This window comes from Boleophthalmus pectinirostris, unplaced genomic scaffold (assembly GCF_026225935.1).
Source record: "Boleophthalmus pectinirostris isolate CB_2022bp ecotype Guang Dong unplaced genomic scaffold, ASM2622593v1 HiC_scaffold_21, whole genome shotgun sequence".
Lineage (NCBI taxonomy): Eukaryota > Metazoa > Chordata > Actinopteri > Gobiiformes > Gobiidae > Boleophthalmus > Boleophthalmus pectinirostris.
The window spans coordinates 10,800,130-10,814,489 of NW_026571175.1; the positions used below are offsets into that span (position 1 = coordinate 10,800,130).

At 40.4% G+C, this 14,360-nt stretch overlaps 1 protein-coding gene across 1 annotated transcript; it reads right to left on the reverse strand.

Annotated features, from left to right (window-relative positions):
- Positions 1–46: 46 nt before the first annotated feature.
- Positions 47–10,551, reverse strand: nr1d2b (nuclear receptor subfamily 1, group D, member 2b). Its single transcript, XM_020917672.2, has 8 exons — positions 10,107–10,551; positions 7,187–7,369; positions 6,283–6,371; positions 4,263–4,407; positions 3,591–4,156; positions 3,317–3,502; positions 2,782–2,992; positions 47–2,092 (listed from the first exon to the last, which is right to left on the reverse strand). Exons 1-8 carry the CDS (start codon positions 10,123–10,125, stop codon positions 1,896–1,898), a joined length of 1,596 nt encoding a protein of 531 aa, XP_020773331.2. The 5' UTR covers positions 10,126–10,551; the 3' UTR covers positions 47–1,895.
- Positions 10,552–14,360: the final 3,809 nt, after the last annotated feature.

Here is a 14,360-nt window from a genome sequence, read left to right on the forward strand (position 1 = left end):
CGAGTGTAAGAAAAAAAGTGCTTATTTAAAAAAACACACACCACACTTTGCATTTATAAAATTTATTTGTCGATATATTTATCTATACAGTACTGTCTGATAACACGTCTCTTCATATAGAAATCTATGCATACTGCAATCCTTTGACAGAGGAGAACAGAAACACATGAGCACGACGTTAGAAGCTCTGGATATCCGCACATTCCACCAAAGAGTCCCAAAATTTCAACGCGACAAATGCACCGGCGGCAACTCACTCACACTGTAGCTTAATTCAACTACAATCAGTGAAAGTACAATCATAGTTTATTTATTCATATAGCGCTTCTATTCGTAATTCTATACTATACATTCTGTACAAAAGGTTTTCAAGCAAACGGGTGTAGCTGGAGCCTGCAATAGTTTTTGGGATGTTAAAATGTGGCAGTAGGAGCGCAAATGGACACTCCGCAGACTGCATTCCCGGTCAGGACAAACAAAATCTGAATTTACAGTAGAAAAAAAATACACATGTACTCAAATTTTCAAAACAAGATAATTAAGATTCCATCGATTCAGCGTCCATCTCCACTGGTCCATGAGTGGAAAAGCGGTCATTTTGATTTGTCGCAATGCCCGAATAACTTAAAAGGTAAACAAGAAATAAAAAATACAACACAATTGCATCACTGAAATTCATATCAGAATATCTTGTTAACATTACTGCAGTATTCTAATTGTTTTCTACATTTTCAGTAAAGAAGACTCCCTATTGTTTAGCCAGTGTCCAACGAATAAGAAAAAAAGCAAAGGGTTGTGGTGAAGTTTGGACTTGACAATTCATTCTTTTTAGTTTACAAAGCAGTCACATATTGCACTATGAATGCAGAGACACCAGGCTACACTCTAAAGGAAAGTGCTTCCATTGTTTGTATAGTTTCAAAACACTGGAGCCGGGTTTTCCATCCAGAGGTAGGGTACGCTGCGCTTCAAAAATATCTTTAGAAATAATAGCTGCTTTTTCAGACAATGAGGAGGCTTAACTATGAAATGTACTCTTTTTTTAAAAGTAGGCCTTCGAATTAAGCACAGAATATATTTTCTTAAGTTCTACTATTAACCAATTTATTGTTTGTTTTAATATTTATGTTTTTTTTAATCCAAATAGTACACATTTACCAAAACAAAATAGTGCAACAAGTTAAACTCAACTTTTCAGTATCCAAATCCAAGGATAGTCAACCATCTCCATTTCCTCTGTATCTACAGTGACCAGAATTTCAAAATAAAAAACTGGGACTCCAGTTTTTTGGTGGTTGATAATAATAAAATTGTAGAACGAGTGTGTAATTAAGGAAAATTATTCTGCAGAGACCACTCATGACTAACATGTGAGACAGTATAGTCAGATTTTCTTTGTGTTTTGGTCATTTTTAAGCAGCTTTTCTTGTATTTTATGCCTCCTTTTGCTTTTGGCAGGTATCATATTGGTAAAAAATAGGGAGACCTGGGACATTTCTTGTATAAAACTGGGACAAATCAATGGTTCTGGATAAATCTGCTGGGACAGGGGACACAGGGATCAAAACAGGGACTGTCCCGGGTAAATAGGGACATCGGGTCACCCTCTCTGTACATATTAGCACTTCCCGTACCTCTGGCTGGAAACACGGCGCCCGCTCCAACACACAAACACAAACACATACACATCAATCGCTGCGTCTCATCTGTACACATCATTCTCCCTACAGTACGATTGAATTTTCAACAGTTTGTTCCCCCGTTTCGCGTCAGAGTTTTACGGACCAAGATCTACTACTAAAAGGTGGTCCCTCCCTGGTCCGGCTCTGGTCCTACAGTGTTCCGCGTCAGTCTCTAGAGGGAGGAGGAGAAGGAGGAGGGAGGTACGAGACGACTCAGGAATGGACCTTGAACGCTAGCAGCTGCTCTGAGTGCATGTTGTTCAGCGAGCGCAGGTCGGGCAGTTTGAGCAGCAGTTTGGTAAAGATGGCCGCCTCGTTGGGGTGATTCTTGGTGATAAGGCTTCGGAGCGCGCGGATCAGCGTCTCTTGCAGAGCCTCCACAGAGTTCACGTTCTCTATGCCCGAGCGATCTGCAACACACGGGGAGAAGGTGGACAAAGTCAGATTAGGTTTAAATTGCTTTCTTTTCATTTATTCACTACTTTTTGACCACTTCCATTTTTTTTTACCATGAACTAACTGCATGGTAAATTGGTGGTATTTTCTGATCTACAGTATGTTTTAATGTTGTTTCCTCACCACAAACATACTCAGAATTGTGTTTTGTTTTGTTTCACGCATGTTTAACACACAAACCTACATATTAAGGCTGAGTTCTTCCTAAAAAGTAAATTATGCATATCACATGTTCTATCACATCACATATCACATGTTCTTTAAAAATTTAAAGATTTGAACCAGCTACTCTCTGGTTGGTGGCTAATTACTATACTGACCAACTGTGCCACTGTTTTACTTGAATATGTTAGTGTGAGCATATATATAGTTACTAAATATTTTTAAATATTACAATACATCCTTTTTAATATTTTCAGATTTGTGAATTGGCACATTGATTTGGTTGTTCTTCCTAAAAATCAGCCATAAACAATGTGAATTGGTCAGACTGCGTGGGTGACCTGCTGCCCTCCAGTCGGCTGATGGGTGAAGTTGTATTGACTGATTGATTAAGTCCATAACAGACAAACAGACAGGTTGTAAGTAGTAGTAAAAGTTAAAGATTAGTATTAGTATTTTCAGATAGTATTTGGAGATGTACCTGCTGAGACCAAGACCACAGCAGTGAAGAGGCTCATCTCCTCGTCGCTCAGGCCCAGGTTCATGAGCTTCTCGCTAAAGTCAAACATGGAGTTGAGGAGGTCTCCAGCCCCCATAGCTCTCAGGCAGTCCACGCTGTACTTCTTACCCCCCAGGAAGGTGACCGTGCGCTCCCTCACATCAAATAGGGAGGCGAAGCGCACCACCAGCACCTGAACACATCCAAACAGAACAGACTATAGTACAGGCTGCACTAGGGGATGTAGAGAGTCACACTACATTCTCTGTGTTAGTGTTAAACTGGTACCAGTGTTTGAAACTCAACATACACGACTGCAGGCACCTGAATGGCTCACCTGGTCCAGTACATACCACAGACCCGCAGAGACAAAGGGTTAAAACCCCTTTAAATCTTGCCGAACTCTTGTTTGGCCAATGCTTACTCTGTCCTATAAAGGTAATTGGCGCTTACTAAATACGCACATGTAGAGTGTAGTGCAGAGCAGTGTGAGGACACAGTGTGTATGTTGCCATACCTCGAAGGTGCCAGCCTTGAGCAGGCTGACCTGGTCGTGCTGGGACAGCTCTCTGAAGCCGGGGATCTTCTTGGCGAACTCCACCACCTCCCTGACAGCAGGAGTGAAGCTGTGAGAGAACTCCTCCCACACCGACGGGCCCGACTTGTCCGGGTCCACGTGAGGGGACAAGTTCATGGGACACACCTGTGGACACAGACAGAAGACTGTCAGTGTGAGACTCAGCACAATCACAAAGACTGTTACATGACCCTTATGGACCCGGGTCTCTTACCAGGTGCATCCGGGTGCCCCCCCTCCACACAGGGCGGCCGTATGCCCTGTGTACGGGGCCCTCAGGGGCCGGGCAGGGGCCCAAGCTGCTCTGGGGCACTTTGAAAGGACAGGCATTGGTGTCCTGGTTTGGCTGAGTTTCCATGGTGACCAGGTTGTTGTGGTGGTTCCAGTTGTTCTGGTGCTGCTCCACTCTGTGATTGGTCATGCTGTTGTCAGGGGGTGTTGCCTCCTGGTTGTACATGAAGGTCTCCTGGTGGGCGCGAGTCACTGACCCGATCACCTCCTCCTCCCCACTGTCCGACGCACTGGGGGAGCCGGAGCTGGTGTCCATGGAAACGCTGGGCTCTGGGTCCGAGCTGGAGTCCGACTGGTTGGAGCGGGGGGAGGAGGAGGGCGAGGGGGAGGAGCCCGTGTCTGAGGTAGCGTCTATGTTGGCAGGTTGAGGTTTGGGGATGTTGAGGGGAGGGCTCTGCAGCTCGCTGTTCATCATGTTGTTCATGGCACTCTGCATCTCCAGGAGCATGCGCTGCTTCTCCCTCTTTGGGATGCGCCCGAATCGCACCGCTGACACCCAACACACACACAGGTCAGAGCCCAGACCTCAAACAAGTACCCACTAATAATAGTAATAACAGTAATAATAGGAGCCCCAGCACAGAGGCCTACTCACCATCCCGGGACATGCCCACCAGCAGGCACTTCTTGAAGCGGCACTGCTGACAGCGGTTGCGGCTGATCCTCATGATGGGGCAGTTGTCGTTCAATAGGCACTTTTTGTATTGGATGTTCTGCTGGATGCTCCGCCGGAAAAAGCCCTGCCATAAGACAACACACAGTGAGATCAGACCCAGCATTAGGATCCAAATAGTTGAGGTGGTTGCCATAATGAACCAATCATATCAACCAATCATAGACATTACGCAGTTTTGCATTCAATGATCTTTCTGCCATAACTCATGTGTGATGTGAATTGCATTTGAACTGGTTACCTTCCGGTTGGGGGGGGCGAACACTTAAACCACTGCACAACTCTGCTCTTTTATAATTCTTTTATAATTCTCCTGACGTACTGCACTGAGTGGTCGTCTGATTTACGCTTGTTCATTTCAATTATCATCCCTCCACGTGAGCCTTACAAACTGAATGAGTGTCCGTGCTATAATTGTTACACACTGTGGTACATTCATTAGGTTCTTATGGAGCTGTATGACTCAATGGCCCTGGTAAGTACATAACTGTCTTCCCAATGTGCCCTTGTGAATGCTGGAGTTCTCTGCGTGGATCTCTCCCCCGCAGGTAACTAGGCCACGGAGCAGTGTGAGGTGAGCTGAGTGGGGCGTATGAATATGAGAGAGCCTGAACTACATTCACTAGTAGTTCAGGCAAGTGTGCAGATGAAGATGACCCAGTTAAAAGTATGGTTCCATCTTGACGGCGTATAGTTTGGGGCCTGGCGTAATGCCCAGCAGGTGCTCCTGTGTGTGCACTTTTAATGAGGCCACTATCCAGGTGACTTGAGTAACACACGTGTGAAGGTTATAGAAATCTGATGTGCTAATTACTCCTTTCCACTCTTAAAAGATTTTGATTTACTTACAAGGTGGATTAATAGGTAACTTTTATGTGAAGATGTTATTGCGTTCCCCGGATTGTTTCACAGTAGAAAATGTTCTTACTGTAAGCATGATCACCTCTCCACAGATCTGACCTGTGACTTGGGCTGGTGATAGAAGTTGAACATAATAATGTGGAACACTGTAGGCAAAGCAATAACATTTCCATGGACACCTGCCTGAAATGTTCCACAGTATGGCATTAAACTTATCTATTTCTATGACGAGAAGTATGTGATACCACATGGCCAAGTTACAGGTGAGATATGTAAAAGTAAAAATGTTTTTCAAGGAATTTTTGGTAATGAAAGCACTTTTGAGTACACAATGTCTACGGGATATTCCAGGCAATGCAATTGGAGATGGAGAGAAGAAATTACCAGAAAAGTTACATAATGCACCTTTAAGAAAGCTTAATGTATTTTCAGTCCAATTGTTCCTATTGTGAGTAGGCTGTAATGCCTGTCTAGTCTTGTTTTATGTTGCGATTTAGGGCTGGGCTGATAAGTTCTTAAACCTGGTTCATTCTTAGTTTCATTTCCATAAATGGACAATTTAAAGGTCCTGTACTTGAGTTATATAGCCCCAGTACAGATATATTGTATAAACAGATCAAAATAAGTCTGCTGCGCAACTGTCTGCATCCGATTAGAATTTTTTTTTATTGTGAGATAAGCAATAAGTGTACATAAGCATGCTAGTTATTGTTACCATCATCACCATTAAAACCCTCTGGCCTCAAAAATGTATGAAAAGTGCTTTGAAACTCATCATGCTGAAAAATGATGATGCTTGGAAGACATAAGGCAAGTGGGGAATAATTCTGGACCACTGCCAACAGTTTAAAATGAGCCAGTTCTGTTTTTTGCGTTTTAAAATTGTCAAAATCATGTACAGCATCTTTAAAACACAGAATACTAGCCTGTTACCGTCATTTTGATTTAGCAGCACCGTCATCGCCTGAGCAATAACAAATACTCTGCCCTGAAGATGATGCTATATTCCCCCCGACGTTCACCAAATGTCGCCATACAATAAACCTATAGATGGGTCCCATTTTGTCAATTCGTTTAATACCTTGCATCCTTCGCATGCGTGCACGCCATAGTGGAAACCCGAAGCCACGTCTCCACACACTTTACACGGCAGCACCAGCCCATTCAGTTCTGGAGAAGGAAACAAAAACATAAGAGTTCAGATGAGGACACAGGGCGAGCTTGGTTCACATAAGGACACGCACGTGGAAATCGAGTTCAGATGAGGACAAACACGTGGAGCGCCAAGTTCAGATGAGGACACTAGTCATACCAGCATGCCAGTGTTATTAGTCACTTTTATTCCAGCAATATATCTGGAATTGGACTGTGTGGTTCATAATAGTACGTTTTAACCTTTTAAATGCTGATACGATATGTTCTAATCAAGGGTTCTAAGTTTGTTGTAATGTAGATTGTTTGTGAATCAAATTGCAGCGACATAAGTGTACAACTGTAAGTAAAATTAGCTTAAAGAATTGTAGGTTTAATGTAAAATACAAGGGTAGCTTTGTTCAAATGGCAAATAGTAAATATTTCTCAAGATTTGAGCCATTGCTGTTTGTTTTGAACTTTTTTTTTGGACAAGACTTTGTCCCAGGGTCAGATAAGAATGAACCAATCCCATTTTCCCCTAAACTTAAATACCCTAGCAATATTTTAGATTGATTTTTTGGTAGTATTTTGCGGTTTGGCTGAATTTCAGGCACTTGGGGTTTAGTTAACAACACTCCTATGACAATGTACATTTTTAAGCCATTAATTCTATAGTAGGCATACAATTGCTGGGAATGGTCGATTAAATTAATTTTTTAGGTTTTTGTTTGTAAATTCTATTAATGCTGCTTCACAGTTTTTGTTGTTCTCTTAAGTATAGTTTGTTGTTATGTTGTGACCTCTCTGTACATCACTGCACCACACATTAGAATGGCTTGATGGGCTCTTACTGGTGATGCCACACTTGGCAGTGGAGGGCCCGCGTCCTTTCAGAGGAGGTACGGTCCCGGGGCCTCGTCTGGGAGAGGAGCCGTGGGGGGGCGAGGACGAGTGGTAGCTGCCATTGGAGGAGTCACTGTGACAGGACTCGGGGCTGGAGGCCGAGCTGGACGAGCTGATGTAGGTGATTACACCTGTGAGACAACAATCAGGGCAAGTTAAATTAGATAAAAATATTATAATATAGTGAGTTAAAAGGTTTAGTCACTGGTAGAAATATTTAGGTTAAACATTTGCACTTTTACCTTTTGCATTTAGCTTTGGGCAAAGTAAAATCTGAAAACCACTAATAACGTACGATTTTTGCATCTTGGTACAAACTTGTTTTGGTTTCAATTTTCCACTGAAATCATGACACTTAATATAAATATTTATAATTTAATCTGTTAAACGTCTGTTGCAATGCATCAAATTTATGGAAATGTATGCTCATGTTTTAGTAATTTTCTAAAATGTGTTTCTCCAGTTCACAATAATAGACACCCTCCTGCTGTTAGGGTACAGGCTACAGTTTAAATAAGTAAAATCTATTCTTGGCTTTCTTATCTTCTTCAATCCCACCTTTATTATTCATCATTCTCTTTCATAGTAACTGAATTACTATGAGACTTTGTTTCACTCCTTTGTTTGTTTGATGATGAGTCATACAGTCACATCTACCCTCATGTTTTTTGCAGTATTGGGCTGGGCCAATCTCAAATGTCAAAACAGAAGAACATTTCCTGCACCAGGCCACTTAAAGTTTAGTCAACAAAATCTTATGTTGCTTAAAGTGAATACAGATATACTCTAAACTAAATAGTAAACCCTGACTGTATCCACGCTATCAGTGTAATGACTAGGTAATTGTTTAGTATATAACTTTTCAATGGTGATATACTAAACATTATACTAAATACTATACATTTACAATTTTAATTATTATATTGTAGCTTGTTTTTTCCTTCGCTAAATCTCATTGCTTGGACTTGCTCATCCTTGGACAGACAAAAAGTGATTCATATTATTTGTACAATACATCAGGAAGCATCATGCAGAGGCTACACGTGTGTTGGCCTAAAATGTGACTTGAACAGCTCTCATTGGTTAGCCTTGTATCACTCCTCAGCCTAGAAGCAACAGGCTTAACATAAAGAGGGCACTTCATAATAGGAACAGCGCTTTCAGCCAGTAGGAGCCCAGCAGTGACATTTTTCCCCTTCCGACATAGGCTGACCTGATTTCTTTACCCTGCTACTCGGAATGATTAGGTAACAGCCATTACATAATATCAGCTAGAGCAGGGTGTGTAGTGGGTAGCCTGGTCCTGCCCCTTACCCATTCACAATCACTCACTGGGTAACCACTGGATAAAAGACTGTTTAAATGGACGACTAGAAAAATAACCTACATAGGGATAGGCCTACGTGTCCTTCAACTCACGTGGCATTCAACGAGGCAAGATATGACCAATGTTTATGAATGGGATATTGAAAAAAGGTTGCAGTTAAATAGCTCAAAGTTGAATCTGTATTTTTGACATATTTGGTAAGGTTAGTGCTGGGTTTAGGCCTAGTTAAGAGGAGAAGAGTAAGAATGCTGCAGTAAATACGGTTTTTAGTGCCATGGTCAATAAAACTTGACCCAATTCTGTCACACTTCTCAAAGGAATGCTGCCTTCAGGGCTGCTCAACGTGACTCGACTTCTAGAGCGTCAAGCAATAAAAGTGCATTATGTTGATTCAGGGGGTAATATACAACATTAGGGTTACCAGATTTTCAAAATAAAAAACTGAGACATCCCTGGTTTGGGCTGGTTGGTAATAATAAAATTGTGAAACGCGTGCGTATTTAAGGAAAGTTGTTATGTACTCGGCACTAATGGGAGCCAGTATAGTCACATTTTCTTTGTGTTTTGGTCATTTTAAGCAGCTTTTCTGTATTTGTATATGTATGTAACAGATGACACTGTATGCCTCTCTTTACTGTTGGCAGGTATAGATTGGTCAAAAATATGAACATTTCTTATATAAAACTGGGACAAACCAATGGTTTTGAATAAATCTGCTGGATAGGGGACACATGGCTCAAAACTAGCCCGGGTAAATAGGGCCATCTGGTCACCCTATACAACGCGTTTGTTCATATCAGTTAAATAAAATTTTATGGTTAATACAAATAGATTCAAGTAGGCTTATAATTGTAGCCTGCATTGTATCTTAAAAAGCAGAAAAGGCGATACAAACTAACAAAACAGAGTAGGCTACTATGGTGCATGTAATTCTTTATCCTTTTAACGTCGAATATTCTCACAAAATGTCTCTTTATCGCGCTCTTTGACTAGAAAAGCTTGGAAAGTCACACGGCTGCCGCGAACTCAGCGCCGCCCAAGACGCTCTTCCCGCCCCCACGTGTCTCGAGCATGTTTTTTCCCGGGCAGAAGTGGGTCACCGCTCCATTGCTGCCGCCGGCCTCACGTGTATCCGCGCCGAGTCCACACGCCAGCCAACCCGGACAAATTATGCAATGCCTACGTCACGGCGCAGCTCGGCCAATCAGCACCGACGCACAGCCAGCGTAAACACAGGCGCACATGGCCGGGCTGACGGGTCCATGTGAGTGGAGCCGACTGCAGTGCCGCTCGAGCCAAGCACTTGGGTAACAACACTGCTATACTGGCACTGCTAACCTAGATTGTTATTAACGCAAAATTACATGTTAAAACTCTGAAATACATTTGTCATTGGTATTTTAGGCAACAGACAATGACATAAACTGCATTTTCTGTTACTTTCGACAGCATTTTGACCCCTTTTCTAGAATGCACTATGCCTGTTGCAGAAAATCTCTGTGTATCAAATAATGGTTGAAAAGCATATTTTTAACACTCACCGGCTTTGGTCGACTCCATATCCTTGGACTTTCTGTCTCCTCCTCCGTTACCTTAGTGCTGAAGCCGTTTTTTCAGTTTGGAGTGTTCAGCAACTATAAAGTCGCTGATTTTTCTCTATAAAAAGGCTACAACATGTATCAACACGAAGCTAACGCTACAAAAACGCGAAAATATACGTATGTTTATTCTCGCCGGCTAACCTAACAGGAAAGCTTTGCGATTCAAATGATCGTGGGTAAGTTTTCTACGCCTAAGTTATCTTGACAAGTCCTCGTAGGCACTGGAAGCTTCTCTAATCAAAAATGGACCAAAAGCGTCTTCTTGATGTGGCAAATGCCGCTGTTTGTCCGCAGAAACACAGAGTTTCATAGAAGTTGGTTTGTGGAGAGACACGACCGTGAGGCTGCGCTCGTGCGGTGGATCTGGCTCTGACAGTTTTCTCTCCGCGCTGAGTTCAGCCATGTGACCCAGTTCAGCGACTCCTCCTTCTACTGCCTCCGCTGGGGTCAATGTAACCCACTGACATACTTTCAACAGGCAAAAGTGAACAAAGACACCAAAAAAACACTTCCCCAAAAGTGACAATTCACTCAGAATTTCCTCAAATGGAATGTAGGCTTTGCGTTCATTTACATTTAATGCTCAGAAGCGATTTTATGCAGTGATAAAAAGGAGCCATAGACAGTGAGGCCATAATTACAGAATACTGAATACCTGAATTTAATGGTATTTAAATTAAAACAGTTACATAGTTACATCGCTTTTCAACTTAATTACCACCACAGTCCAGTTTTCCTGAACTTTTTGGGGTAAAATTGTCCAGTGCTTTTTAATTGAGTTTTGTGCAACAACATGAATAATTTATAAGGCTTCACTTTAAACTTGTTTGTGACAAACATTACAAAAGTTCCATTTTATTCTCTTGATGGAAAATGTACAGGTTCACCCTTTGGTGCGCATGAGCACAAGCCCTTTCAATACATACTTCTTAAAGTACAGACTGGAATGCACACGTCAAACTTAAAATACAGACACCTCCCTAAGGTAAAGTAGAGCTGTTTAATGTTATACTGTGGAACATTCCAGGCAGAGCAATGGTGCATAGAAACAAGCAGGTGATGGACCCCCAACCAAAAAGCTGCACCTGAAAGTTCAGTGCTTCTGATCGTGCTCAATAATATGTGGGTCTGGAACTGAGCCTGATCAGTGAGCAGGTTCTATAAGCAGTGAAACTGTAGTGTAAGATACAATAGTATAAGTGGTATTGAGTTAGGCTGACTTAGGACACTATAGTTTGAAAGAAAACTACATTTTGATGATTAGTTAATTAAGCATCATGTTCACTCACAGGCTCATAGAACATATAACAGATAATGATCTCTGAGGTAAAACAGACCATATAAAGGATCCCAATTCAAATGTAATGAGGAGATTTATTCAGGCAAACAGACATTTCTATGGCCATTTAAAATATGTCCAAATTTATCTCACTTCCCCCATCTTAATACAACACTTTTAACTGAACTGGGTGATTTCATTCATTAGCCATACAAAGGCAACAGATACGCTTGAATGTGGTTCATGTTTTTTGGTCTAAATTGGGCTCTTCTCATTTTTCTAGTTAAAATCAGTGTACTCATACTTCTAGGTAGGCTTCTTTTAAACCAAATTAAATAAAAAAATTTCAAGTCAAATTAAACTAAACTTCAAAAGCCCAAAGTGGCCTAGTTCTCTGTGCTTTAAAGCAATATATATAGATCAAGTTGTGGTTTTGTAAGTATTTTTTGTGTCAACAGAAAAGAAACTGAAACCACTGCTTTCAAAACTACACAGTGTCAGACCATGTTCCATATTAGTCAAAGCATTTTATGCACCTTTATATTTGAAATAAGTTACACATTATATACATTATACATTAACCTTACACATATAGTGTTGTCATAATACCCAGTCTGATGCAACGATGATTTAAAAAAAAAACAACAAATAAACCCCCACCAATTATTTAGACATCAATGTCATTTTCAACCTTAAATAATGGTACTTTCTTTTATATTACCATGTGGCCAGCGCAAGATCATTCCAACCCTATTCAGGAAAGGATCATTTCTGTCCTTTGATTTTATTTTTTTATAGATACCTGCTCAAATGTGAATCTTCTCGATAGCCTGCTAGTCTATTGAATCTAATTTTCAATAATGTTACGACCTGATATTTTGTGTTTAGTTCAGGTTTGACACCTTTTTGTTGTTTTTGAAACTGTTCATTTGTTGTTGTTAATGTAGCCTAACTGCTTTTGTATGTGACACTTGGTTACAATGCCAAGTTTATTTGATGGTTCGATTTGTCAATTACTGCTCAGTTAGAACACTGGCTCTGCTGAACTGACACTGCTGTTGTTTTGTGCTTGTTTTAGCGTGGGTTACAGCCTACAGTAGCCCTTGTGTTCAGAAAATAAACACCAGAACGCTACAATACATTTACTCTACTTTGACAAACCAAACCAAGCAGATGTCACATTTACATATCAAATTATGTGTTTTGTTCAGCGGATGTCATGTAATAATATTTGACTATACCTTCTTGTGCAAGAGATATATTCTATAACATTACTAGCCTATACATGTAGTGTTAAAATCATTGATTAGATTAAATTGCTCTGATGTGAATGGGGTTGAACAAATAGGCATACAGTAGGTTCACAATTTAGAGGAAAACATTGGTAGGCCTAAAACATTTTCTACTTAAAACACTGATATTAATTACAAAAAATAATACACTAAAGAAATAAATATATAAATAATAATTATTATTGCCTGAAACAACTAGTCCAGACAAGGCCAATGGGAATCACAAACAAAAGACTGTAAGCTATTGTTTTACAGTGTTTGAGGAGACACCAGAGACTTGTATCTAAAATGAGTGGTCCATTAGGCTGCCTATAAAGTACAGCACCGGAAAATTAAGCTTGTTGCGTTTATTATAGTCCATGATGCCTTCACTGTTTTCAGTCATTTTAGATGGGTATGAGATTACCAGCGATTTTTTTGTTTTGCATTTTCAAGATAAGTATAGCTGTTCAACTGAATAATAATTAATAGGCTACTTGATTATTGCTAATAATAAAACACAATTAATAGGTTTTCATTGCTATTGGTTTTCATGTAGCAGTTGTGGTTTGTGCATATTTGCTTTTACCATCTGAATCTCCAAATATATACAGTATAATCTATTTTTGAAATGTGTGAATGCAAGAACCTTGGCACCTCAGAATACTTAGCTGTATCATGCAATTGCGTAATGCCGATAGAAACCATAGTAATTTTATAGAACAATACTTTTAGATTTTTGATTCCTGAAAGTGAGCGTTCTCCGTGTTGACCGTCTGTGGTTGTAACAGTGACTCAGAGACACAACATGGCAGGTAAGCACGGCTGTACTTTTTTTTTTAAAGACGCTGTGCCTGATTTGGTCTTAAAACCTGAAAAACAGAACTAGCTTATTTTAAATAGTTTGCAGTGGTTCAAACTTACTCCTCCCTTGTCTTATGTATTCCGAGCATCCTAATTATTCACCGCTTTTCAAAATTTTCAGAAACCCAAGTGGAGATTTACCACTTATTTATCAGGGTAAAGCCAACAACAACAAGCATCCTAACTAAGCTTTTCTTTAATCTTGGACAATAATGTGTTTATAATTACATGCAGACAGTACACAGCTGATTTATTTTAATTTCAAGAGCTGCTTATACAAAATTTGGGAAAAATATCTGACAAGCACTGCAATTGCAATTACATTTGTGATTTATGTTTCAATAATAGTGCACTTTTCAAAGTTCACATTTTAAACATGTCCAGACCAATTAGAAAAAAGACTGAAAATATTTTCATGAATTCAGCTTAAGACAGGATATTTTGTTGTTTGTGGAGGAATTTATTGTTAATTTGCTAATCAAGTCCTTTCAAATTTCAGTTTTGATGAGATTGCGATTAATGTTGTAGCAACTGGGACAAGACAAATTACACATACATTAACTTTAATGTATGTTTTATGCAAAATCCCACTTGTTCTTCTCCCATGGAGTCACCCAGATTCCCACAATCTTGCCAACACGTGTTTCCAGACTCTAACTTCCATCAACACATTCAGCCAAAGCCTAGACAAAACCTCTGGGTCAAATTGCAAAGAAAGGTTTCCTCTTTTGTCCTACAGTATGTCAGCCGCACATGCAAAACACTTTTAGTGCTTCACGT

Bases quoted from the DNA above. Each gene is read 5' to 3' on its own strand.
- nr1d2b (XM_020917672.2), bottom strand. The intron at 6,372-7,186 runs GTAAGAGCCCAT...TTCCTTCTCCAG, and splicing joins TGCCAAGTGTGGCATCACCA to AACTGAATGGGCTGGTGCTG. The intron at 2,993-3,316 runs GTATGGCAACAT...GGATGTGTTCAG, and splicing joins TCAAGGCTGGCACCTTCGAG to GTGCTGGTGGTGCGCTTCGC.